Genomic DNA, 24924 nt, shown 5'->3' with positions numbered 1-24924 from the left:
AAAAGTTGTAAGAAAATTTAAGACAATATTAGTTGACTGCCTTTGTAAGCCATATTGACTTGATCTTCCAAAGAACTTCCAGTGAGTATAAATCTCTAAGATTCAGTTATCTGTTCTTCTGTGACATATAAGAGATACTCTATATTATATTATATTTATTTATTTATTTATCTGTCTCTCTCCATTGGACCACAAATTCACTAAAGGCAGGGATATGTTATTGCCTTGTACATCTCAAGGAGCACCAGAATATCTAATAAATAATAATCAATCCTCTTTTGTTTCTGTTAAACATGTCAATCTATCTATACTGGTAGGCCAATAAGTAAGAAATGTGAAAAAAAATTTTTTGTAAAATGAAATGAGACTACAAACTTGAATCCATAGTCAGAATACAGGAGTCCCACTCCTGGCTCTATCACTAATGAGATGTGTTTCCTTAGGCCAGGCACTTCACCATCTCTGGCTACTTTTTCACCAGCAAAATAAGGTTAAAACTACATCATTTCTCTTCCTGTAAAGCATGCTATTTTCTAACATATATCTCATGCTAAGAAAGAAAATAAGAGCAGAAAAAAAAAAGCAAAGACTTTAGAGTCACCAAGGCCTGATTTTGAAACTTGGTTCTGTGACAAACTACATAATGGGTCTTGCTCAAGTTACTTACCCTTACTCCATTAATAAACTGGGTATAATGTCTATCTCACATATATAAAGCACCAATCTCAGTACCTGGCACGCAGAAGGTACTCAACATGTTCCCTTCTCTAACAAAATTTAAACCAATCATTTATCCTCTAACAGGATATTCACTACTGTGGTAAATTTAAGCATTAAATGTGAATGGCAGGATACACTGTTAAATCTGCAGCAAAGATTAGAACAAAAAGATGGATGCTTTCTATCACAGCTAAGAAGAGTAAATTATTTGCCTCTACTGTAATCTCATTGTCTGTGACCTACTGCTGTCACAAACAGTGTAGGCAAGCAACTCAACTCTAACCCTGGCTTTAGTGAGACACACACCTCATAAACAGTGGGGACAAACAAAATCACACAGTTCCTGTCCTCCCACAAGGATCTGTTACTACCTCTGTAAATCTCTTCAGAGTCACTCCTATCTCTGTGCCAAATTCTAGAAATTACTATATTCTCTGCTGGGTGAATCTCTTCCTGATGAACTGGTTTTAGATCCCTTCTCTTGCATTTCTGTCAAACAACATATAATGCAAAAAATTAACTCCAAAGGCTTTGAAAGAATTTTTAAATACCTGGTGCCTCAAGAAGATTAGGCTCAACTAGGTGAAGGTAAAGGTTCTGTCAAATACTTTGGCTTTTCTAATGCCAATTCATGGCCCAGTTAGAACTGCTACCTACAAAGTTATGTGATAATGTATAATACATGTGAACAAAAAAGTACAAATTATTCTTTCACTGTATTAAATGTTGTATAAGAAGTTGTATAAAATCAACTAATATAATTACAAGAAATAATAAACTATTACAACTCAAATATTTTGAGTTAACAGTTTAAAGCAGATTCAATGTGATATGGCTATCCATGTAGTTCTTCATTTTAACAATTATCTCTCAAAAAGTAAAAGTTTGTTTTTTAAAAAAACTATGATCAATTTCTTTGCTTCATACTACAGATTTCCCAATTTGTTTAGAGATTAATCTAAATGTGTACAGCAAAAGAATGGCTGAAGTAATTTTTTAATCACAATTGCATTTCTTTTTTTTTTTTTTCTTTTCTTTTTTTGAGACAGGGTCTCACTTTGTCACCTAGGCTGGAGTGCAGTGGTGCAGTCTCGGCTTATTGCAGCCTCTGCCTCAAGGGCTCAAGCAATCCTCTCATCTCAGCCTCCCAAGTATAGGCACACGCCACTATATATGACTAATTCTTTATTTTTTTGTAGAGATGAAGTCTCACTATATTGCCCAGGCTGATCTTGAATTCCTAGGCTCAAGCGATCATCCTGCCTTAGCCTCCCAAAGTGCTGGGATTATAGGCATGAGCCATCATGCCCAACCTGTATTTCTTAATGTTCTACAAAAACAGTTCTGCTCATAAGCCTCAGGCACTCAATTATATTTTATCAAACAGCAATTCTGCTTTTTTTTTTTTTTTTTTTTTTTGAGACGGAATCTTGCTCTGTCGCTCAGGCTGAAGTGCAGTGGCACAATCTCAGCTCACTGCAACCTCCACCTTCCAGGTTCACGCCATCCTCCTGCTTCAGTCTCCTGAGCAGCTGGGACTACAGGTGCCCGCCATCACGCCTGGCTAATTTTTTGTATTTTTAGTAGAGATGGGGTTTCACCATGTTAGCCAGGATGGTCTTGATCTGCCTGCCTCGGCCTCCCAAAGTGCTGGGATTACAGGCATGAGCCACCACGCCTGGCCAATTCTGCTTCTTTTAATGATGATAAAGCTGATGATGTACAGTGTATTGCATGGGAATGTGTATTAACAAAAAAGTACAATATTAGTTCTATGGACATCTAGAACAGTCATAATGTGCACTCAATAAATATTCACTGAAAAAAATAAATCAAGCTTTTATTTTTTTTTTCAATATGTCTAATGTGCCCATAGGCTAGTTTTTAGGATTAACCAGTTTCATTAATGATTTATGACCTTGTAATTAAAAGTTTAGAAGAGACATAATTCAGCAACTCAATTTACAGTTTACTGGAACTTCATTTTACAGAATTAACCAAATGAATTTATTATGTATCATCTCTGTATGAAACTATAATTACTTACCTAAACATGCCTGTACAGATTTAAGATGAAGGTGCCACATATGCAGAATAGAGTTATTATTGCTGTCCTTCTCAATTACTACTAGAAAGAACTTTTCTGAAAATGGTGGTGGGCGGTATCCTATTATTCAAAGGAAAAGGATATTTAAATTAGTATGTTTTTATAGGGTTAAAAAAACACTTTTAAAAAGCTACCACCACCTCTTGATATGCATGGAAGTTGGGAAGAAAAGGCAAGAAAGACCTTTAGGAGGAGTTTTATATAATTTTTGTGCCAAAAGTTAGATAGCTATCAAGGACTAATGAAGTTACGTCAAAAGTACACAAAAGCTAATATGAAAGGATACCTACTGGTCAAAGAGGGGACACTTTGAGCATCAAAGAATAAAACTGAATACAATTTGTTAAAATATATTTATCCTATTACAAACTAGGAGTTTACACAAATACCAAAAGAGGCTACATAAAAAAGAAAGGAAAGGAAAGGAAAGCAGCAGAAGAAGAATGGAAGGAGGAGAGAAGGGAAGTAAGCGGGGTGCTGAGCATACAAAAGCTCAAGCCGGCCTCACAGGATGCCCCTGGAGTAACTGGGCCACTTACTCCTTATTTGGAGAACTGGCAATTAAAAGGAAATAATAAAATATTCAACCTGCTTTCTTGTATGAAAACAGCATTTAAAAAAACTTAAGTTGTGGGAGAAGGAGTAGTGGTAGGGTAAAGAAGAAATTTTGTAGAAATTTCACGCATTTTTTAAAGAAAAGACATTACTTGTATGTATAATTTTCCCTGTTGACAATTATAGTCTTCATAACTGAAAATGAGATCTATGCAGGATAATAAAAGCTTTCCTTAATAATGAAAACTCATAATGACAACTTATTGGCAATGAGCGCTGCTAGAGTTAAAATTGTGGCCTCTAACCATTTCCATTAAAAGAAACAGTTTGGCACTGCATGTTCTCACTCATAAGTGGGAGCTGAACAATGAGAACACATGGACACAGGGAGGGGAACATAACATATCGGGGCCTGTTGAGGAGTAGGGAGCTAGGGAGGGGAGAGCATTTGGAGAAACACCTAATGTAGATGATGGGTTGACGGGTGCAGCAAACTACCACGGCACGTGTATACCTATGTAACAAACCTGCATGTTCTGCACATGTATCCCAGAACTTAAAGTATAATAATAATTTTTTAAAAAGGAACAGTTTGGAAGGATGATTCCATTCTTGCAAAGGACAGCTACAAGATAAACCCAGGAAAATCTTGTGCCTGAAAGAAAGTAAACTATTACAATAATGAGGTTATGTCAAAAGGACTCAGGACCTACTTCAAATGGTACTTACTAGCCTAATATAGGACTATGTAGGCATTTAAAAAATGATTGCAACTGATTGAAATATCCTACATAGATAAAAATCCATTGAGTTATTTGAGTACTTCTCGTATGTATATTATTGTTCATTAAAGAGTTTTCTTAAAATGAGTTCATATTGATACCTAAAAGACAAAGAAATCCAAACAACAACAACAACAACAAATTCAACAGTAGTAGCTGGAGATAACCAGCGCACAGACTCCTCATTCTGAAACTGTCAATTAAATGGAAAGAATTAAGCACTTAAACCCTTTCCAAAAAGAACTGTTTTTCAAAGTAATCCACTGGCCCCAGTAGATAAAGAAATGCTTCTATTTACAGACGTTTCCCAACTAATAAATAAATGAGAACTGATAAAATTGGAAAATCATAATTTTTCAATCCTTAATGAACTAGTGTAAGATCAATAATATTCAATGGAAGAAGCCATGAGATAAAGACTGCTGTCAAACTATAATGACACCACCAATTGAATCTTCTGACTCTTAATATGACTAAAAGTGAGATATCTGAATATTATTTTTTTTCTGGTATGATACATATGAAGTACTGCATCACCTAGAATGTTGAACCCAGATCTAATCAAGTCTACAGAGCTAACTTGCACTTTACAGGAAATACAGTAGACAAGAAAAAGTTTAAACAACATCACAAGTAAGTAGTCAGAGAAACTCCTTTAAAAAAAAAACAACCTTGCCCTAGAACTAAAGGAGATAGAGACACAAAAAAACCTTTCAAAAAATCAATGAATCCAGGAACCGGTTTTTTGAAAAGATTAACAAAATAGATAGACCGCTAGCCAAACTAATAAAGAAAAAAAAAGAGAAGAATAAAACAGACACAATGAAAAATGATAAAGGGGATATCACCACTGATCCCACAGAAATACAAACTACCATCAGAGAATACTATAAACACCTCTATGCAAATAAACGAGAAAATCTAGAAGAAATGGATAAATTCCTAGACATATAAACCCTCCCAAGACTAAATCAGGAAGAATTGAAATCCCCAAATAGACCAATAACAAGTTCTGTAATTGAGGCAGTAATTAATAGCCTATCAACCAAGAAAAGCCCAGGACCAGACAGATTCACAGCCGAATTCTACCAGAGGTACAAAGATGAGCTGGTACCATTCCTTCTGAAACTATTCCAATCAATAGAAAAAGAGGGACTCCTCCCTAACTCATTTTATATGGCCAGCATCATCCTGATACCAAAACCTGGCAGAGACACAACAAAAAAAGAAAATTTCAGGCCAATATCCCTGATGAACATGGATGCAAAAATCCTCAATGAAATACTGGCAAACCAAATCCAGCAACACATCAAAAAGCTTATCCACCACGATCAAGTTGGCTTCATCCCTGGGATGCAAGGCTGGTTCAACATACGCAAATCAATAAATGTACTCCATCATGTAAACAGAACCAATGACAAAAACCACATGATTATCTCAACAAATACAGAAATGGCCTCTGATAAAACTCAACAGCCCCTCATGCTAAAACCTCTCAATAAACTAGGTATTAATGAAACTTATCTCAAAATAATAAGAGCTATTTATGACAAACCCACAGCCAATATCATACTGAATAGGCAAAAGTTGGAAGTATTCCCTTTGAAAACCAGCACAAGACCAGGATGCCCTATCTCACCACTCCTATTCAATATGGTATTGAAAGTTCTGGCCAGGGCAATCAGGCAAGAGAAAGCAATAAAGGGTATTCAAATAGGAAGAGAAGAAGTCAAATTGTCTCTGTTTGCAGATGACATGATTGTATATTTACAAAACCCAATCGTCTCAGCCCAAAATCTCCTTAAGCTGATAAGCACCTTCAGCAGTCTCAGGATACAAAATCAATGTGCAACAATCACAAGCATTCCTATACACCAATAACAGACAAACAGAGAGCCAAATCATGAGTGAACTCCCATTCACAATTGCTATAATGAGAATAAAATACCTAGGAATCCAACTTACAAGGGATGTGAGGGACCTCTTCAAGGAGAACTACAAACCACTGCTCAAGGAAATGAGAGGACATAAACAAATGGAAAAACATTCTATGCTCATGGATAAGAAAAATCAATATCGTGAAAAAGTAATTTATAGATTCAATGCTATCCCCATCAAGTTACCATTGACTTTCCTCACAGAATTAGAAAAAAAACTCTTTAAATTTCATATGGAACCAAAAAAAGAGCTCACATAGCCAAGACAATCCTAAGCAAAAAGAACAAAGCTGGAGGCATTATACTACCTGACTTCGAACTATACTGCAAGGCTACAGTAACCAAAACAGCATGCTACTGGTACCAAAACAGATATATAGACCAATGGAACAGAATAGAGGCCTCAGAAATAACACCACACATCTACCACCATCTGATCTTTTACAAACCTGACAAAAACAAGAAATGGGGAAAGGAGTCCCTATTTAATAAATGGTGTTGGGAAAACTGACTTGCCATATGCAGAAAACTGAAACTGGACTCCTTCCTTACACCTTATACAAAAATTAACTCAAGATGGATTGAAGACTTAAAACATCAGACCTAAAACCATAAAAACCCTAGAAGAAAACCTAGGCAATACCATTTAGGACATAGGCATGGACAAAGACTTCATGACTACAACACCAAAAGCAATGGCAACAAAAACTAAAGAGCTTCTGCACAGCAAAAGAAACTATCATCAGAGTAAACAGGCAACCTACAGAATGGGAGAAAATTTTTGCAATCTATCCACCTGACAAAGGGCTAATATCCAGAATCTATAAAGAACTTAAACAAATTTACAAGAAAAAAACAACCCCATCAAAAAGTGGGCAAAGGATATGAACAGACACTTCTCAAAAGAAGACATTTATGCGGCCAACAAACATATGAAAAAATGCTCATAACCACTGGTCATTAAAGAAATGCAAATCAAAACCACAATGAGATACCATCTCACGTCAGTTAGGATGGCAATCACTAAATAGTCAGGAAACAACAGATGCTGGAGAGGATGTGGAGAAATAGGAATGCTTTTACATTGTTGGTGGGAGTATAAATTAGTTCAACCATTGTGGAAAACAGTGTGGCAATCCCTCAAGGATCTAGAACCAGAAATACCATTTGACCCAGCCATCCCATTAGTGGGTATATACCCAAAGGATTATAAATCATTCTACTATAAAGACACATGCACATGTATGTTTATTGCGGCACTGTTCACAATAGCAAAGACTTGGAACCAACCCAAATGACCATCAATGATAGATTGGATAAAGAAAATGTGGCACATATACACCACGGAATACCATACAGCCATAAAAAAGGATCAGTTCATGTCCTTTGAAGGGACATGGATGAAGCTGGAAACCATCATTCTCAGCAAACTAACACAGGAACAGAAAACCAAACACTGCTTGTTCTCACTCATAAGTGGGAGTTGAACAATGAGAACATATGGACACAGGGAAGGGAACATCACACACCAGGGCCTGTCGGGGGGTGGGGGACCTAGGGAAGGGATAGCATTAGGAGAAATATCTAATGTAGATGATGGGTTCATGGGTGCAGCAAACCACCACAGCACGTGTTTACCTATATAACAAACCTGCACGTTCTGCACATGTATCCCAGAACTTAAAGCATAATAAAAAAATAATTAAAAAAAAAAAAAAACTTGGCCGGGCACGGTGGCTCAAGCCTGTAATCCCAGCACTTTGGGAGGCCGAGACGGGCGGATCACGAGGTCAGGAGATCGAGACCATCCTGGCTAACACAGTGAAACCCCGTCTCTACTAAAAAAAAAAATACAAAAAAATAGCCGGGCGAGGTGGCAGGCGCCTGTAGTCCCAGCTACTCAGGAGGCTGAGGCAGGAGAATGGTGGGAACCCGGGAGGCAGAGCTTGCAGTGAGCTGAGATCCGGCCACTGCACTCCAGCCTGGGCAACAGAGCGAGACTCCGTCTCACTCTGTTACAAAAAAAAAAAACTTTAAAAAAAAAAAAAAAAAAACCTTGCTCTAAAGTTAGTGGCATAATGAGGGTGTATATAAGGTATCACTTTAGATTAAAATACTCTTCTTAATAGACAGTGAAAACACAATATGTAAACCTTGTTTGGATATAGATTCAAACAAAAACACAAACAAAAACCTCAACTTTTTGACAATTCAATGAAAAATGGGAGTAGTTATTGCATGATTCTGAGGAATTTTATTATTTTATCAATTTGATAATAGCAAATATGTAAGGGAGTTATTTTTAGAAATGCATATGGAAGTGAAACAACACTGCAGGTGGATTTGCTTTAAAATATTTCAGGGGGGGCCAGGCACGGTGGCTCACACCTGTAATCCCAGCACTTTGGGAGCCAAGGCGGGCTGATCACTTGAGGTCAGGAAAGACCAACCTGGCCAACGGAGTAAAACTCCGACTCTAGTAATAACACAAAAAAATTAGCCAGGTGTGGTGGCACACGCCTGTAATCCCAGCGGCTTGGGAGGCTGAGGCAGGAGAATTGCTTGAACCTGGGAGGTGGAGGTTACGGTAAGCTGAGATGATGCCACTGCACTCCAGCCTGGGCAACAGAGCAAGACTCTGTCTCGGGGGAACAAAAAAATTTCAGGGGGGAAAAAGAAAGAAAAATTGTGTAGACAAAGCAAGTGTGATAAAATCTTTAACCTACATTATAATTCAAATATGGAGGTTCACTTAATTATGCACTTAATTTTGTCTATTTTTGGCATTTTTCTTAACTAAGAGAGTAATAAACTTTTAATTAAAACTTAGAAAGTACAAAATAAAGCAGAAGCAGAGAAGAAGAGAAACCTACACAAGTCCTTTAAGAACACAGCCATAAAATCAGGAAGAAAGAGAAACTTCACACAAAAACTAAAGGAAAACCAAGAAAGCATTGAGGAAATCTTTTGGCCTGATTTAGCAGTGGCATAACAAATACCAAAAGCGAGAAATAAAGAAAATTTTTAATGCAAGTCAATTAAAATATTATAAAGAAAAGTACCAACTTTATATAAGCATTGAATTCTGGTAAGCTGGCATATCTTTCCTGTTAGAAATAACATGATAAATGGCAGCTACATTTGTTGGAAACCATATTAAAAAGATTAACCCAGGCAAAGGTAAGATACTACAGAAAAGTAAATTTTAAATCTGTAAAGAAGTACTGCTGTTATAATGATAGTGAAATAAAACTGAACATAATTGAATAACATAAATAAGAAAAGTTTTGTGTATGAAGAAAGAGATATGAAAGAAAAACAAGTTACTAGTCTGGCGAGTGAAAAGATGTTTGAGCTAAGCTTCTTAGAATACAGGACCTCAATCTGATTTTCCACTAAAGCAAAGGAAATTATCTGCACAAATTACATAGAAACAGTTTCCTTAGATGCTATACATAATTTTGTGATGAAAACTACACTAAGAAAATTAAATATGTCCATCTGGATATTCACAATTTGTAACCAAATGAAATTAATTATCTAAAACCCTTTGTAAACTAAATATTAACACAGACACTTAATTCTTAAAGACATGGCTTTTCAAATAGAACATGTTAGTTTTATAATTATGAAGTTATATATATATACACACAATTTTATTTGCCAATTTAAAAAACTTAAACATAGTTTAATGTCTGAAGGTAACATTTTAAGCTAAGTTATAAAGCTTAAACTAAACATATTGTTTGTTTTGAAAGGGTTAAACTACTTACTTTCACAAAAAGGAAAAAATACCACACTTCAAAGGGGAAAACTGTGAGACGGTACCTTGCATTCACTATTTCCATGAGGTTTCTACTGTCCCACACAACATGATACCTTATATCTGAAGCAATTTACTGACAATTTTTTAAAACCTATAATAAAATTAACTGTTTTCCTTGAGATACCAAATGGAACTACCAATCAAAATAATTTACTTACAGAGTTGAATAATTAAACTTACTTTTTAAAACAAATTAAGGTTCATAGACACCATTTCTTGGCAAAAGTCTGTATCACCAGTGAACTGTCTTGCAAAATGTAATGTTCACCCACATGCCCTCTTCATCTACAAGCAAGCAATTTTGACAGAACTAACTGGTGTATCTGTCAAAAATTATGAGAGTGATAACTTTTGAAGATCCATACTCAATGAAAGCTTAGAGATCTTTTTTTTAGCATGAAGGTAAACAAATGCAGACTATTTTTTTAAAGTACCTTGTGATGGCTGAAAAAATATTTCTGTTTCCTTTTTCTCCATATCTTCTTTATGTGGTTTATATCCTATAATGAAGTCTTCTTGAAACACATGAAGCAACTGTGTATTTGAGCCACACTACAAATATGAAAAAAAATGAAGAGGTTTTATCTTTGAAATTCTCTGTCTCCCATCTCCCATCCATCACCTCCCCAATGCTAATGCAGAAGATATATATCTAACAGTTTCTATTCTTTAACTACTACTAATTAGAAAGAAAAAAAGCAACAGAAAAAAATCATTAAAACTATCCTGGTCAGAGAAAAATTACTTTCAAAGATGTCACAGCCAATAGCAGAATAGAAGAACTCTAGCAGAAACAAATCAACTGGTTTGCTTCTCAAAAAAACAAAAACAAAAAAGAAGCTACAAAAACCCAAATTTAAAGAGCAGTTAAGCAACCTTCACCACTTTGAGCCTGAAAGCATCAGATTCACAACTGACTGGGGAGGGCTGCACTAACTATGTAAGACACACTAGACTACTACACAACTTGTAGTTTTTTCAATTCCACCAGAGAACCAAAAAACAAAACAAAACCCAGAAAGCTCCTCAAAGTATCCCAACAGCTCTGTCTAGTGGGAATTACGAGGGATCCTGTAACAGCCAGCAGGAGGATACATCTCTAGAGAATTAAACTCACACATAAGTAACTAGAACCCCTCAAAGGATGGATGAAACATCACTGTCAACTGCTATGCTCCATGACCACGTTTTAAGACTGTCACGAATGGCTACTTAGAACCTTAATGTGAACCGAAGTTCAAGGAAAGGCTACATCCAAACAAAAGCTTATTTTGGAAGTGTATTAAGACAATCAGATGGCACCCCCAGAGATTTCAAGAAAGGGAAGTAGCTATGATTATCTTGACATTTGATGAGGAGTCAATAATCTTATAAAGGAAAGCCTGCCTCTTTACATAATAGAAAGAAATAAAAGGATTACAATATTTGGTTGGGCCACACAATTTTATGAAAGTTATAGGGCATTTTGTGTTTCTATAGGTAGAAACATTAAAAATCTCTTCACATTCATTGTCTAGGAGGTCACCTTCCCAAGGGACAAAGAATAAATGAAAGTAAAGAGAAGGGTGATACCTTTATGGATATAGAAATCATACAACACACTGGGAACAAACCTAGAAAGAACTTTAAACTTTGTCATTCATTATTGCTTACAGTTTACCAGGCCTTCTGTTAAAAATAGCCACAAGGAGCAGGGGAGAAAATGTTGAGCAAATATGAAGTAAAAAGACTGCTTTGTGAGAGCAGGCTATATTAATATCCCATGGTAATCAGTGCAAAGGAGGCTAAAGTAGGGGATGAATTTAACATCCAATCCATTAAAAATTAACTTATCTGTAGGAAGGAAGCCAACCCATGCTTCTACATCCCTATGGAGTAGAAAAAAGTAATCACAGGCTGAATCTGAAGAAAGGTGGGGCACTGGGGATTAAAAAGCATTTCCCAGGAGGTATTAGCAATATGGGTCTGGCAGCCCCAGTTCTGCTATCAAGAGATGATGTATTTTATCTATATTAGCAGAAATGACTACATTTTCCCCAACAGAAAGTGCAAAACACCAAAGAAAATTTATGATGTAATTCTATACTTGCTTTTAACTACAGTTGGCTCTTTCTTCATTTCCTTGTTTAAAACTATTGGTAGCTTCCTTACCAAACTAAACCTTTTCACAATTGGAATTAATGTTAGTTCTATCCCTTAATACATAAACATAGTCCTAAAGAAACAAATATCCTGAGGGCTAAAATGGGTTTTACATCTCCCTGTAGGGAGAAGGGTTCTCCTTATTTCCTAGGTAGTAGCTAGGGAGGAATACTGACTACACAAAGGACCTGTTATTAAAAAGTATATGTTCACTTTGATCTGACTTTCACCTGCATTTTAAAGGACCTCATAAAAGTACCCAACATGGGGCCTAACAAGGCAAACACTCTGAAGCTGAGGTCACCCTCTACTGAGTTGAAAAGAGTAATAATATAAAACGAGAAACCACAACCCGATCCTCTATGCAGCTGCACTGTATTTTCTCAGCATTTCAAGAACAGGGTCATGGTTTCTCTAACTGAACCAAATTTCCTTTGTTACAAATACAATTCAACTGGAGAAGAATAATTCCTTTTTAAAAAATTTTTATTTAAATAGCTTTTGGGGTACAAGTGGCTTTCTTGTTACATGGATAAACTATATAGTAGTGAATTCTGAGATTTTAGTGTACCCATCACTCACGTAGTGTACACTGTACCTAACGTGGTTTTTTAAATCCCTAGTTCCATTTCCACCCTCCCGCTTCTGAGTCTCTGAAGTCCATTATATCGCTCTGTATGCCTTTGCATACTCATAGCTTAGCTCCCACTTTATAAGTGAGAATATATGGTTCTTGGTTTCCCAAGGAGAAAAATAATCCCTAAATCATTAGTAGATTTTCACTATGGGAATCAACTGAAGTTGTCTGCATTTAATAACAAACAAGAAAATTATTCTGAGAATGACATATATCATATACACATAAAACATCATGGGATAAAGTATATAGTATCACCAATTCACAAGCATGTTTTTACTTGGTTGGTTATTGCATCGAGTTCAATAATGCAGCCAGGTCGAGCAGTAGACTGTTGGCTCACAATATTAAACACTTCTCCAATAAGTTTCTGTAAATAAAAAACACAAAATGTTAATGGCCAACAACTTATAATCTATTGTCCATATGATACAGTATCTTGGACATTTAAGGCTCCCTCTAAATAGTCACTGATTGACAATGCAATGTGATACATTCAAAGAAATATTTCAACTTTCTATACTCATTCTCATGTTAACTCTAAAGTTAACTAAGCAGAGAGAAAACTCTATAGTGTTTACAAAAATAGCATATAACTTCAAGGCATCATATCTTCTTCATTTCTGCAGCCTTAAAGCCCAAGACAGACATGGCTAAAGATCTGGCCCAATGCCTGAGTGGTCTGCAGACATGCAATGACATTTAAAAGTACAACCCTGCCAGACTGAAGGTAAGGGCAATGGTTGAGAAGAAGTGGGATTGTGTCTTGGGATAAGGATGTAGGAACTAACACATGAAGCCTAACTTTGGAACCCCAAAGCCCAAAAACTTTCTGCTAAAAAGAACAGTCCTCCTCACCTATGTTCTAACTGACTTTCTCTTGCATAAAAACCTTTCAGTAACTTCATCTGAAACGGTTGCCTCAGAAAGAAATGCCCATTCTCCTCAGCACCCACCTTTACTACTTTTCACTACCTCAAAAAGGCCAATGAGAGGGGTTAGAGGCTAGCTTCGCCTAGATATAAGTACAAAGTAGGGGAGAAAACAGCCTTTATACTGGAGTTGTAGAAACTTTCTTATTTGTATCAGTAGGATTCCAGAGAGCATCTAAGAAAATGGATTCTAGGGTTATTAGATCAAAAGAAAAAAATATGTAGTTAGGTAGGGCTGAATTTATTGATATGGGTATGTTCACCCAAGATTCATGATTTAAAGTGTTAGCTCAGACATTTAGAAATGGTGTTAACAGGGCCAGGCGCGGTGGTTCATCCCTGTAATCCCAGCACTTTGAGAGGCCGAGGCAGGTGGATCACCTGAGATCAGGAGTTAGAGACCACCCTGGCCAACATGATGGAACCCCTCTCTATTAAAAATATAAAAATTAGTGGGGAGTGATGGAGGGCACCTATAATCCCAGCTGTTCAGGAGGCTGAGGCAAGTGAATCACCTGAACCTGGGAGGCGGAGGTTGCAGTGAGCCAAGATTGCGCCACTGCACTCCAGCCTGGGCGACAGGGTGAGACTCCATAAAAAAAAAAAAAAGAAAAAGAAATGGTGTTAACAGTCTGCTGGGTTTGTTCATTCAAATCTGGACTCAACTGTGGCCTATAGTTGGTGAGGTGAAAACAGTGAAATTTTTCTAGTACACCACAAAGCTTTGCTACTCAAAGTGTAGTCAATGGACCAGCAGTGACAGGAAGTTTTTTATGAATGCATACTTACTCCCTGAAACTAAGACATCTGTGTTTTAACGAGACTTACACAGGATTCATGTGTATACTAAAGTTTAAGTAGTACTGCTGTAGATCACTTGTTCTCAATCTTGGCTGCACACTGAATCACCTGGAGAGCTTTAACAATCAATGATGCTAAGGTCCCACCTACAGAGATTGAGGTGCTGCCAATGTGCAGCCAAGGTTGAGATCCCCTCACAGGAATAGATATGTATTCCAGCTAAGGATCTGCTTTCCCTGCCCACAACTCTCTGCCAGTACTATAATTAACAGACTTTCTGAACACTACACTACAGAATTCCAGAATTCTACAGAATCTCACTCAACATCACCTCCAACAAGAAACTCATTTTATAGTGGAAGACACTACTGGAAATTAGAATGAAGTGAAGCATTCACCCAGGGTGCAAAATTTAAAAGAGTGCTCAAAAATTCAATAATCAAGAAAAATAATATTTTAATGCAATATTTTTAAAATAAAAATTAATGTAAACAATCCATACTGAGCAAAATATCCAACATTTACATACAGAACCCAATAGTATCTTAATGAGCCATATTGATGCCATTAATGTGCATCAAAACTGCACATATGTGTTTTGATATATATTTTTTTTAATGGTTAACATTTTTCTTTTGTTTTTTGCTCTATTGGCCTCCAATTTCCAGGCTCAAGTGGTCCTCCTGCCTCAGCCTCCCAAGTAATTAGGACTACAGATGCACGCAACCATGCCTGACAAATTTTTTAATTTGTTTGTAGAGACAGGGTCTCACTATGTTGCTCAGGCTGGTCTCAAACTCTTGGCCTCAAGCAATCCTCCCACCTCAGCCTCCCAAAGCACTGGGATTACAGGCATACCACTGCGCCTGGCTGTAGTTAACATTTTTCTGGAACATTAAAGTAGCTGAAAAATGCCAAAAATTGAAAAGTAGGTGCATTAAAACTCACGTATTACTTTAAGTTTAAATTTATTTATGCCAGAAATTTGACGAATTATAGTTTCATTTTTCTGGCTTTAATGGAAACAAACACATTAATAATATTTTCAAAATCTCCTTCTTTGCTTATCTTGTTTTGACAAAGTCTCTTTTTTTTTTCAGACAGAGTTTCACTCTTGTTTCCCAGGCTGAAATGCAATGGCATGGTCTTGGCTCACTGCAACCTCCGCCTCCCGAGTTCAAGTGATTCTCCTGTCTTAGCCTCCCGAGTAGCTGGGACTACAGGTGCATGCCACCACACCTGGCTAATTTCTATATTTTTAGTAGAGACAGGGTTTCACCATGTTGGCCAGGCTGGTCTCGAACTCTTGACCTCAGGTGATCCACCCGCCTCAGCCTCCCAAAGTGCTGGGATTACAGGCATGAGCCACCGCGCACAGCCCTGAATTACATTTTAAGGGCATCATTCTAACTCCTGTGTTGAGAACAGACTTTGAGAAAGCAGAGCAAAATCATAAAGGAAAGCAATATAAATTTTTTCACACTCTAACCTCTAACTTCCTATCCAGTCTCAGCTATTTCCAGCAGCCATTCACATTCTATGCTATGGCTGTAATAAACTACTTACAGCTTACTATGCATATTCTTATACCTCTGTGCATTTTTAGTTGCTGTTATCTCTACCTGAAATATCCTTTTCCTCCTTCACTTTCATGTCTTACCCATTCAGTAAGTCTCATCTCAGATATCTCCGCCAGAAATTCTTTCCTGACCACCACAATCTGGATTAAGAGTTGCTTCTAACTATAGGAAAAGCCATCTTATCTGACAGCATTGGACAGAGAGAGGATAAATCACTCAGCAAGGTCAATTAACCCAGAGAATCATTTTTAAAATAATATGTATACTTTAAACATTTTATTTTAAACATAAACATATACAAATAACTGATATTTTGGTGTTGAGTAAGACCTTGGAGTATGGGCTTGCTAATGGGAATTACAGGTCTTTCTTGCGTATGCCACCCCGTAAGTCCTTGGCTGTATTTTTCAGTTCTTTAAATGGAAATAGGCTGGACACAGTGGCTCACGCCTGTAATCCCAGCACTTTGGGAGGCCAAGCTGGGTGAATCACCTGAGGTCAAAAGTTCGAAACCAGCCTGGCCAACATGGTGAAAACCCCATATCTACTAAAAATACAAAAATTAGTCAGGCATGGCAGTGCGCACCTGTAATCTCAGCTATTTGGGAAGCTGAGGCAGGAGTATCGTTTGAACCCGGGAGGCAGAGGTTGCAGTGAGCCGAGACTGTGCCACTGCACTCCAGCCTGGACGACAGAGCAACATTTGGACTCAAAATAAATAAATAAATACATACATACATATATAAATACACAAATGGCAGTAAAAACATAAAGACACCTACAAAGTACTTTGAGTGCAGTTTTTCTTAAACATTTTCCTCCTGAATCTTTTACAGTTGTTTTGACCATGTCTAATTAAAGAATGATTTTTAGCAAAATTGCTTCCAAAGCACTTGTTGCTTTTATAAAAACATTCACATTTTTTACAACTCACATTTCATCAATCTATATAATAATTAAGTTATAAAATGACACTAATCTGTGCAACTTGACATATACAAGGTTGAAAATAAACACAGCTGGCTCTTGAGAGACAGTCAAGAAGTTGCAAGAGCTTGGTCTCTACAGCTAGGCTGCCTGGGTTCGAATCCTGATTCTACCATTGCTAGCTGACTAAACTGGGACAAATAATTACGTTTCTCTATGCTTCAGTGTCCTTACCTCTAAAGTATGGACAGTAATATTACATTTTTCTTAAGGTTACCAGGAAGGTGAAGTAAGTTAATATATGTAAAGCATTTAGAAGAGAGCCTGACATACAATAATCACTAGATAAAAGTTTGCCAGCAGCAGCAGCAGCAGCAGCAGCAGCAGCAGCACTTTTTTTTCATGTTAAGTAACTTTCCCAGCTATTATTATTGTTAAGGTTACAAGTCAACTTGTGGAATCAACAAAGTCTGGTATACTACTCCCTATGAGCATCCATCCTATATTTTATAGAGGGAATGGACAGCATCAATGAATCCAATGAGCTGGCTTAAGTGGAGGCCAATTAAATGAATTTCACATCCTGAAATCAGCCTTTTCTTCTAATGTACCACTTATTACATACTATATGTACATATTTATATGACTCTATAGATACGAGATCCTTGAAAGTAGGGACTGCTTCTATTCATTTTAACACTATTAGCACCTGGTACAATACGCATATTTATTCTTCCATGTACTATAGGTTATGCACAGTGAGTCCTCAATGAAAATTAAAGATTGAGTAAATAAATTACTGAGTGAAAACAAATTACACTTTAGATCATTCCTACTTTAAAAGCTTGTTTTTATTAATAGCAGCACACACTATACCACCCTATCTTTCAACACAACTTCTCCCTTATTTATTTGTAGAATACCTTAGTAAGTACTCACTAAATACCTGAATGAATGGATCTCACCAATCTAGCATCACTGGGTGAAGATAATCAAAAGCTTATTTTTTAGGCACCAAAACAACTGTATCTTTGATATTTTAAATGGAATTTTTTTTAAAAAGCTTAATCCCTGTCTTCATAAACAGCTCACTAAACATAACTCTCTTCTTGATGACTGGCAGTCACATTTATGAACATTAACTATTACTAATGCCTTTAGAGATCTAATGACTTCAAGTACTGTCTTTATAATAATAAATCCCAAATGTGCACTGGTACCTAATGTGAAACATTAGGAATATTTCCAATTGCCTGTAAAACAGGTATCTAAACTAAACTTAGGGGCTGGGCACAGTGGTTCATGCCTGTAATCCTAGCACTTGGAAGGCTGAGGCGGCCGGATCACTTGAGGTCTGGAGTTCAAGACCAGCCTGGCCAATATGGTGGAACCCCATATCTACTAAAAATACAAAAATTAGCCAGGCATGGTGGCACACGCCTGTAGTCCCAGCTACTCAGGAGGCTGAAGCACAAGAATCGCTTGATCCTGGGAGGCAGAGGTTGCAGTGAGCTGAGATCATGCCACTGCATTCCAGCCTGGGCAACAGAGCAAGACTCTGTCTCAAAAAATAAACAAACAAACAAACAAACCAAACTTAGGAAACTAAAACCAAGGTCACCTTACATTCAATGTGTCCAAAATTTAAGTCATTGTTAATACCTCAAAACTATCTTGCCATAGCTATTGGAACAACTGTCACAAACTAGAAACCTTAGAATCCTCTGTTTTCATATCCATATTCAAGCAACTACTAAGCTCTGCTCCTCTCCTTTCCTAGACTATGAAATCCCACTTTCGATCAAGTTGGTTTTACCACAAGCTTAGTTGACCTCAACAGACTCCCTGCTATCTTCATGCTTCCAGTACCTACCAATTCTACTCTACCCTGCAAATTAATCACTGTATTTCCCTTCCTGTGCTCCCTAAATCTACCCCTCTATCTACAGAACAATATTTATAGCTTTCAAGTATCTGTTACAAAATTTTTAAAAAGCTAGCCTTTACTTGGCATCTACTAAAAATCTCATTTGAGGAATAGGAGAGCATGTGACAACTTCTTGCTACATTTTGCCTCAGAATTAATAGAAGTAAGTAGGAGAACTGCTATTGTATGACGAAAATCAAAACGATGAGCAGAAACAATGGAAATGTGACAGAAAGTAGTCACATCATCTTAAGAGTTTAAGATTGAAAATAAGGGCAAGACTCTATAGTCGATATTTTAGAAAAGTTAAAAAATCCCAGAATGCCTTATAGTATGGGGGTCTCAAAGTCAAAATGGCTCAAGGAAATCTGGAGGCTCAAGAGACTTTGAAAGTTCCTGACTATGCAACTACAAATATAACTGATGAGAAAAGAAAGTTGATCAGAGTAGTGGGTTAAATAGTATCCTACCAAAATTCATGTCCACTCAGCATCTCGGAATGTAACCTTGGTTTGGAAGTAGGGTCTTGCAGACATAACTAGTTTAAGAAAAGGTCATACTGGATTACAGCAGGGGCAAAATCTAATGTCTGGTGTCCTTACAAAAAGAGGATACACAGAGACTCTCAGATGGAAGAAGGCCATGTGAAGACAGAGGCGGACTGCAGTGATGCAGCTACAAGCCAAACACCACAAAGGACTGCCAGGAGCAATCTAGGAAGAGGCAAGGAAGGATCCTCCCCTTGAATATCAGAAGGAGCATGACCTTGCCAACACCTTGAATTTGAACTAAATGTATATACACCAAAGAACAGTGCTGAAAACTATGTGAAGCAAAAACTTATAGAAGTAAAAGGAGAAACAGACAAATTCACAATTATAGTTGGAAATTGCAATACCTCGCTCTCAAGACTTGATAGAACGATTGGGGAGAAATCAGTAAAGATACAAAAGAACTCAACAACACCATCAATCAAAACAAGAGTAACTAACATTTATAGAACACTCGACCCAACAACAAGAAAATACACATGCTTTTAAGTGCTAGTGAGTGGAACTTGTACTAAAATAGACCAGGTCCTGGGCCATGAAACAAACTTCAACAAACTAAAAAGGACTGAAATCATACAGTACATTTTTCTACCCTGACGGAATCAAACTAGAAATTATTAACAGGACATTTGGATGCTACATCATACACTTCTAACTAATCGAGGGTCGAAGAGAAGTTCTCAAGGGAAATCAAAACATATCTTGAACTAAATGAAAATAAAAATGCTACATATAAAAATATTAAAGCAGTGCTGAAAGAAAAATTTGTAGGCACTAAATGTATACCTTAGACAATTTTTTTTAATTAAAATCATTAAGCTAAGCTCCTGTCTCATAAATCTAAAAAAAAAAAGAACCAAAGAAAAGCCCAAAGCAAGCAGAAGGAAAGAAGCAATAAAGAGCAAAAATCAATGAAGATAAAAATGAAAACATTACAGAAACAAAGAGATCAATTAAACAACAAGCTGAGTCTTTTAAAATGTCAATAAAATTAACAAACCTAGAGAACTTCCTCAACTTTATAAAGAATATCTACAAATAACCCAACAGCTGAAGGCAGGAGAAGAGGAAGATGGCAGAATAGAAGGCTCCACCAATTGTCCCCCCAGCAAAAACACCAATTTAACCACTACATGAAAAAAAACACCTTCATAAGAACCAAAAACCAGGTAAGCACTCACAGTACCCAGTTTTAACTTCATTATCACTGAAAGAGGCACAGAAGAGGTAGGAAAAACACTCTGGAATCACCAACACCACCCTTCCCCCATACCCTGCAGCAGCAGCAAGGTGCTGAGTTTCCGTGTACGGGAAAGGAAGAGCAAGCAAGTGTGAGCACTGAAGTCAGTGCTGCCTTGTTATATAGCAGAAAGAGAAACCAGACCAAACTCAGCTGACACTCGCCCATGGAGGGAGCCCTACCCAGAGGGGAATAGCTGGATCCCACCTGTCTGAGCTTGATTCCCCAAAAGCCTTGCCACCGTCAGGTGCTCTGGGGCCTTAAATAAACTTGAAAGGCAGTCTAGGCCACAAGGTCTGCAACTCCTAGATGAGTCCCTAGTGCTGAACTGGGCCAAAGACAGTGGGCCTGGGAGGCATGCAACCTACTGAGACACCAGGTGGGATGGCTAAAAAAGTGCCGGTATCATCCCTTCCCTAACCCCCAGGCTGTACAGCTCACGGCTCCAAAGAGACTCCTTCCTTCTGCTTGAGGAGAGGCGACAGGAGAGTGGGGAGGATTTTGTTTTGCCTCTTGGATACCAGCTCAGCCACAGCAGGATAAGGGACTAGTCAGAGTCATGAGGCTCCCTTTCCAGGCCCTATCTCCCACATGACATTTTTAGACACACCCTGGGCCAGAAAGGAACCCACTGCCATGAAGGAAAAGACCCCTGGCAGGATTAATCACCTGCTAACTGAAGAGCCTTTGGGCCCTGAATAGCCAGCAGCAATATCCAGGTACTATGACGAGGGTCTTGGATGAGACTGGCTGGCTTGAGGTGAGACTCAGCACATTCCCAGCTATGGTAGCTACAGGGCAAGACTCCTGCTTGAGAAAAGCAGAGGCAACGTGCTCGCTTCAACAGCACATATACTAAAATTGGAGAGAAGTAGAGGCAAAACTAAAGGGAACTTTGTTTTGCATCTTAGGTACCAGCTTGGCCACAAGGGAGTAGAGCACCAAGCAGGCTCTTGGAGTCCCCAATTCCAGGACTTGGCTCTTGGACAGCATTTCTGGATCTTCTGTGGGCCAGAAGGGAGCCCAATGTCCTGAAATGGTGAGTCTCAGACCAGGCAGCATTTACCACAAGCTAATCAAAGGGCCCTTGGTCCTTAAGAAAACATTGGTAGTAGTCTGGAAGTACTCCCTGTAGGCCTGAGGTCATGGTGGCCACAGGGTAAGGTTCATCTGCCTTTGGAAAGGGGAGAGAAGGATGGGAAGGACTGTGTCTTGTGGTTTCAGTACCAGCTCAGCCGCAGTACAATAGAACACCAGGTAGACTTCTAAGGTTATTGACTCTGCTCCCTACCTCCCAGATGGTACTTCTAGACCAGCCCAGTGGATGGAGGAACTCATCACCCTAAAGGGAAGGACACAGGCCTGGCTGACTTTGCTACCTGCAGATTGCAGTAGGCCCAGGGCTTTGAGAGAACATAGGCGGTAGCTGGGGAGTGATTACAGCTGGCTTTGGGCAAGAACCAGTGCTGTGCTGGCTTCAGGTGTGACCCAGCACAGTCCTAGAGGTGATGGCCATAGGGGTGCATGTGTCACCCCACTCCCATCTCTAGGTGGCTCAGAAAAGAGAGACAGAAAGAGAAAGAGAGAGAAGGCGAGAGAGGTGAGAGATAGGGGGAGGGGGGAAGGGAGAGGGAGAAGGAGAAGGAGAGGGAGAGGGAGGGAGAGGGAGAGGGAGAGGGAGGGAGGGAGGGAGAGAGAGAGAGAGAAAGAGAGACTGAGTTTGTTTGGAATACAATAAGGGAAGAGAACAAGAGTCTCTGCCTGGTAATCCAGAGAATTCTTCCAAATCTTATCCAAGACCATCAAGGCAGTACCTCTAAGAGTCTGCAAGAACCATAGGATAACTGGGCTTGGGGTCCCCCCAAAGCAGATACGGCTTAGATCACAACACCCAAGTCCTTTTAAATACCTGGAAAGCCTTCCTAAGAAGGACAGATACAAGTAAGCTCAGACTGTGAAGACTATAACAAATACCTAACTCCTTAATGTCCATGCACCAAAGAACATCTACAAGTATTAAGATAATTCAGGAAAACACGACCTCACCAAATGAACCAAATAAGGTACCAGAGACCAATCCTGGAGAAACAGAGATATGTGACCTCCAGACAGAGAATTCCGAGGAAACTCAAAGAAATTCAAGATAGCACAGACAACAAATTCAGAATTCTATCAGATAAATTTAACAAACAAATTTAAATAACTGAAAACAATCAAGCAGGAATTCTGGAGCTAAACAACGCAACTGGCATACTGAAGAATGCATCAGAGTCTTTTACTAGCAGAATTGATAAAGCAGAAGAAAGAATTTGTGAGTTTGAAAACAGGCTATTTGAAAATACACAGAGGAGACAAAAGAAAAATGAATAAAAAACAATGAAGCACATCTACAGGATCCAGAAAATAACCTCAAAAGGACAAACCTAAGAGTCATTGACCTTAAAGAGGAGGTAAAGAAAGAGGTAGAGGTGGAAAGCAATAGCAATGGGGAAATTCCCAAGCCTACAGAAAGATATCAATTTATTCCAAGGGGTAGTAACAGAGAAACTCCCAAGCCTACAGAAAGATATCAATATCCAAGTACAAGAAGGCTATAGAACACCAAGCAGATTTAACCCAAAGAAGACTATCTCGAGGCTTTTAATAATCAAACTCCCAAAGGCAATAAAGAAAGGATCCCAAAAGCAGCAAGAGAAAAGAAACAACATATAATGGAGCTCCAGTATGTCTGGCAACAGAATTTTCAGTGGAAAACTTACAGGCCAGTAGAGAAAGCCATGACATATTTGAAGTGCTGAAAAGAAAAAAAAAATTACCCCAGAATAGTGTATCTAGTAAAAATATCCTTCAAACATGAAGGAGAAATAAAAACTTTTCCAGACAAAAACTGAGGGATTTCATCAACACCAGACCTGTCATACAAGAAATGCTACAGGAGTACTTAAATCAGAAAAAGGAGGACATTAATGAGCAATAAGAAGTCATCTGAAGGTACAAAACTCACTGGTAATAGTAAGTACACAGAAAAACACAGAATATTATTACACTGTAACACGGGTGTGTAAACTGATCTTAAGTAGAAAGACTAAATGATGAATCAATCAAAAATAATAACAACTTTTCAAGATACAGACAGTACAAAAAGATATAAATAGTAATAACAAAAAGTTGTAGCAGGACAAAGTTAAGGAGTAGAGCCTTTATTAGTTTTCTTTAGGCTTGTTTATTTATGCAAACAGTGTTAAGTCATAATTAGCTTAAAATAATGGGTTGTAAGATAGTATTTGCAAGCTTTGTGGTAACCTCAAATTAGAAAACATACAGTGAATACACCAAAAACAAAAAGCAAAAAACTAAATCATATCACCAGCAAAAATCACCTTCACTAAAAGAAAGACAGGAAGGAAATAAAGAAGACCACAAAACAACCAGAAACAAACAACCAATGGCAGGAGTAAGTCCTTACCTATTAATTACTTGGACTAAATGGACTAAATTCTCCAATCAAAAGAAATATAGTGGCTGAATAGGTAAACAAGATTCAATAATCTGTGGCCTGCAAAAAACACACTTCACACATAATGACGCACATAGGCTGAAAACAAAGGGATGGGAAAAGATATTCCATGCCAACAGAAACCAAAAAAGAGCAGGAATAGCTATACTTATATCAGACAGATATACTGATATCAGTATCATTATATGTGTGATACTATGTATCAAATAAAATAGTTTTCAAGACAGAAACTGTAAGAAGAAACAAAGAAGGTCACTATATAACATTGAAGGGGTCAATTCAGCAAGAGGATATAACAATTCTAAATGTATATGTACCCAACACTGGAACACCCAGATATATCAAGCAAATATTAGAGCTACAGAAAGAGATAGACCCCAATACAATCATAGCTGGATACTGTGACATCACTCACAATTGGACATATCTTCTAGACAGAAAAATCAACAAAGAAACATCAGACTTAATCTGTACTATCAAAAAAAGGGACCCAATAGATACTTACAGAACATTTCATCCAACAGCTACAGAATATACAGTCTTTTCCACAGCACATGGATCATTCTCAAGGACAGACCAAACGTTAGGTCACAAAACAAGTCTTAAAACATTTTAAAAAATGAAATAATATCAAGCATCTTCTGACCACATTGGAATAAAACTCGAAATCAATAACAAGAAATTCTGGAAACTATACGAACATATGGAAATTGAACAATATGCTCCTGAATGACAACTGAGTC

The 24924-nt window shown here is 37.8% G+C and overlaps 1 protein-coding gene across 1 annotated transcript in view; it reads right to left on the bottom strand.

The window, feature by feature from the left end:
* Window positions 1–24924, bottom strand: part of LOC116272737 (dmX-like protein 2) — a 127968-nt gene that overhangs the window by 16288 nt on the left and 86756 nt on the right. Inside the window, exons 14-16 of the mRNA XM_031661509.1 lie at window positions 12987–13076; window positions 10362–10479; window positions 2768–2887 (exon numbers count right to left, since the gene is read on the bottom strand). Of these exons, the coding sequence (XP_031517369.1) occupies window positions 2768–2887; window positions 10362–10479; window positions 12987–13076 (328 nt within the window). The remainder of the gene's footprint in view (window positions 1–2767; window positions 2888–10361; window positions 10480–12986; window positions 13077–24924) is intronic.

The sequence above is a fragment of the Papio anubis genome, unplaced genomic scaffold (genome assembly GCF_008728515.1).
Source record: "Papio anubis isolate 15944 unplaced genomic scaffold, Panubis1.0 scaffold178, whole genome shotgun sequence".
Lineage (NCBI taxonomy): Eukaryota > Metazoa > Chordata > Mammalia > Primates > Cercopithecidae > Papio > Papio anubis.
Note: the sequence above shows the minus strand (reverse complement) of the source record. Positions and strands in the feature narration are given on the sequence as shown.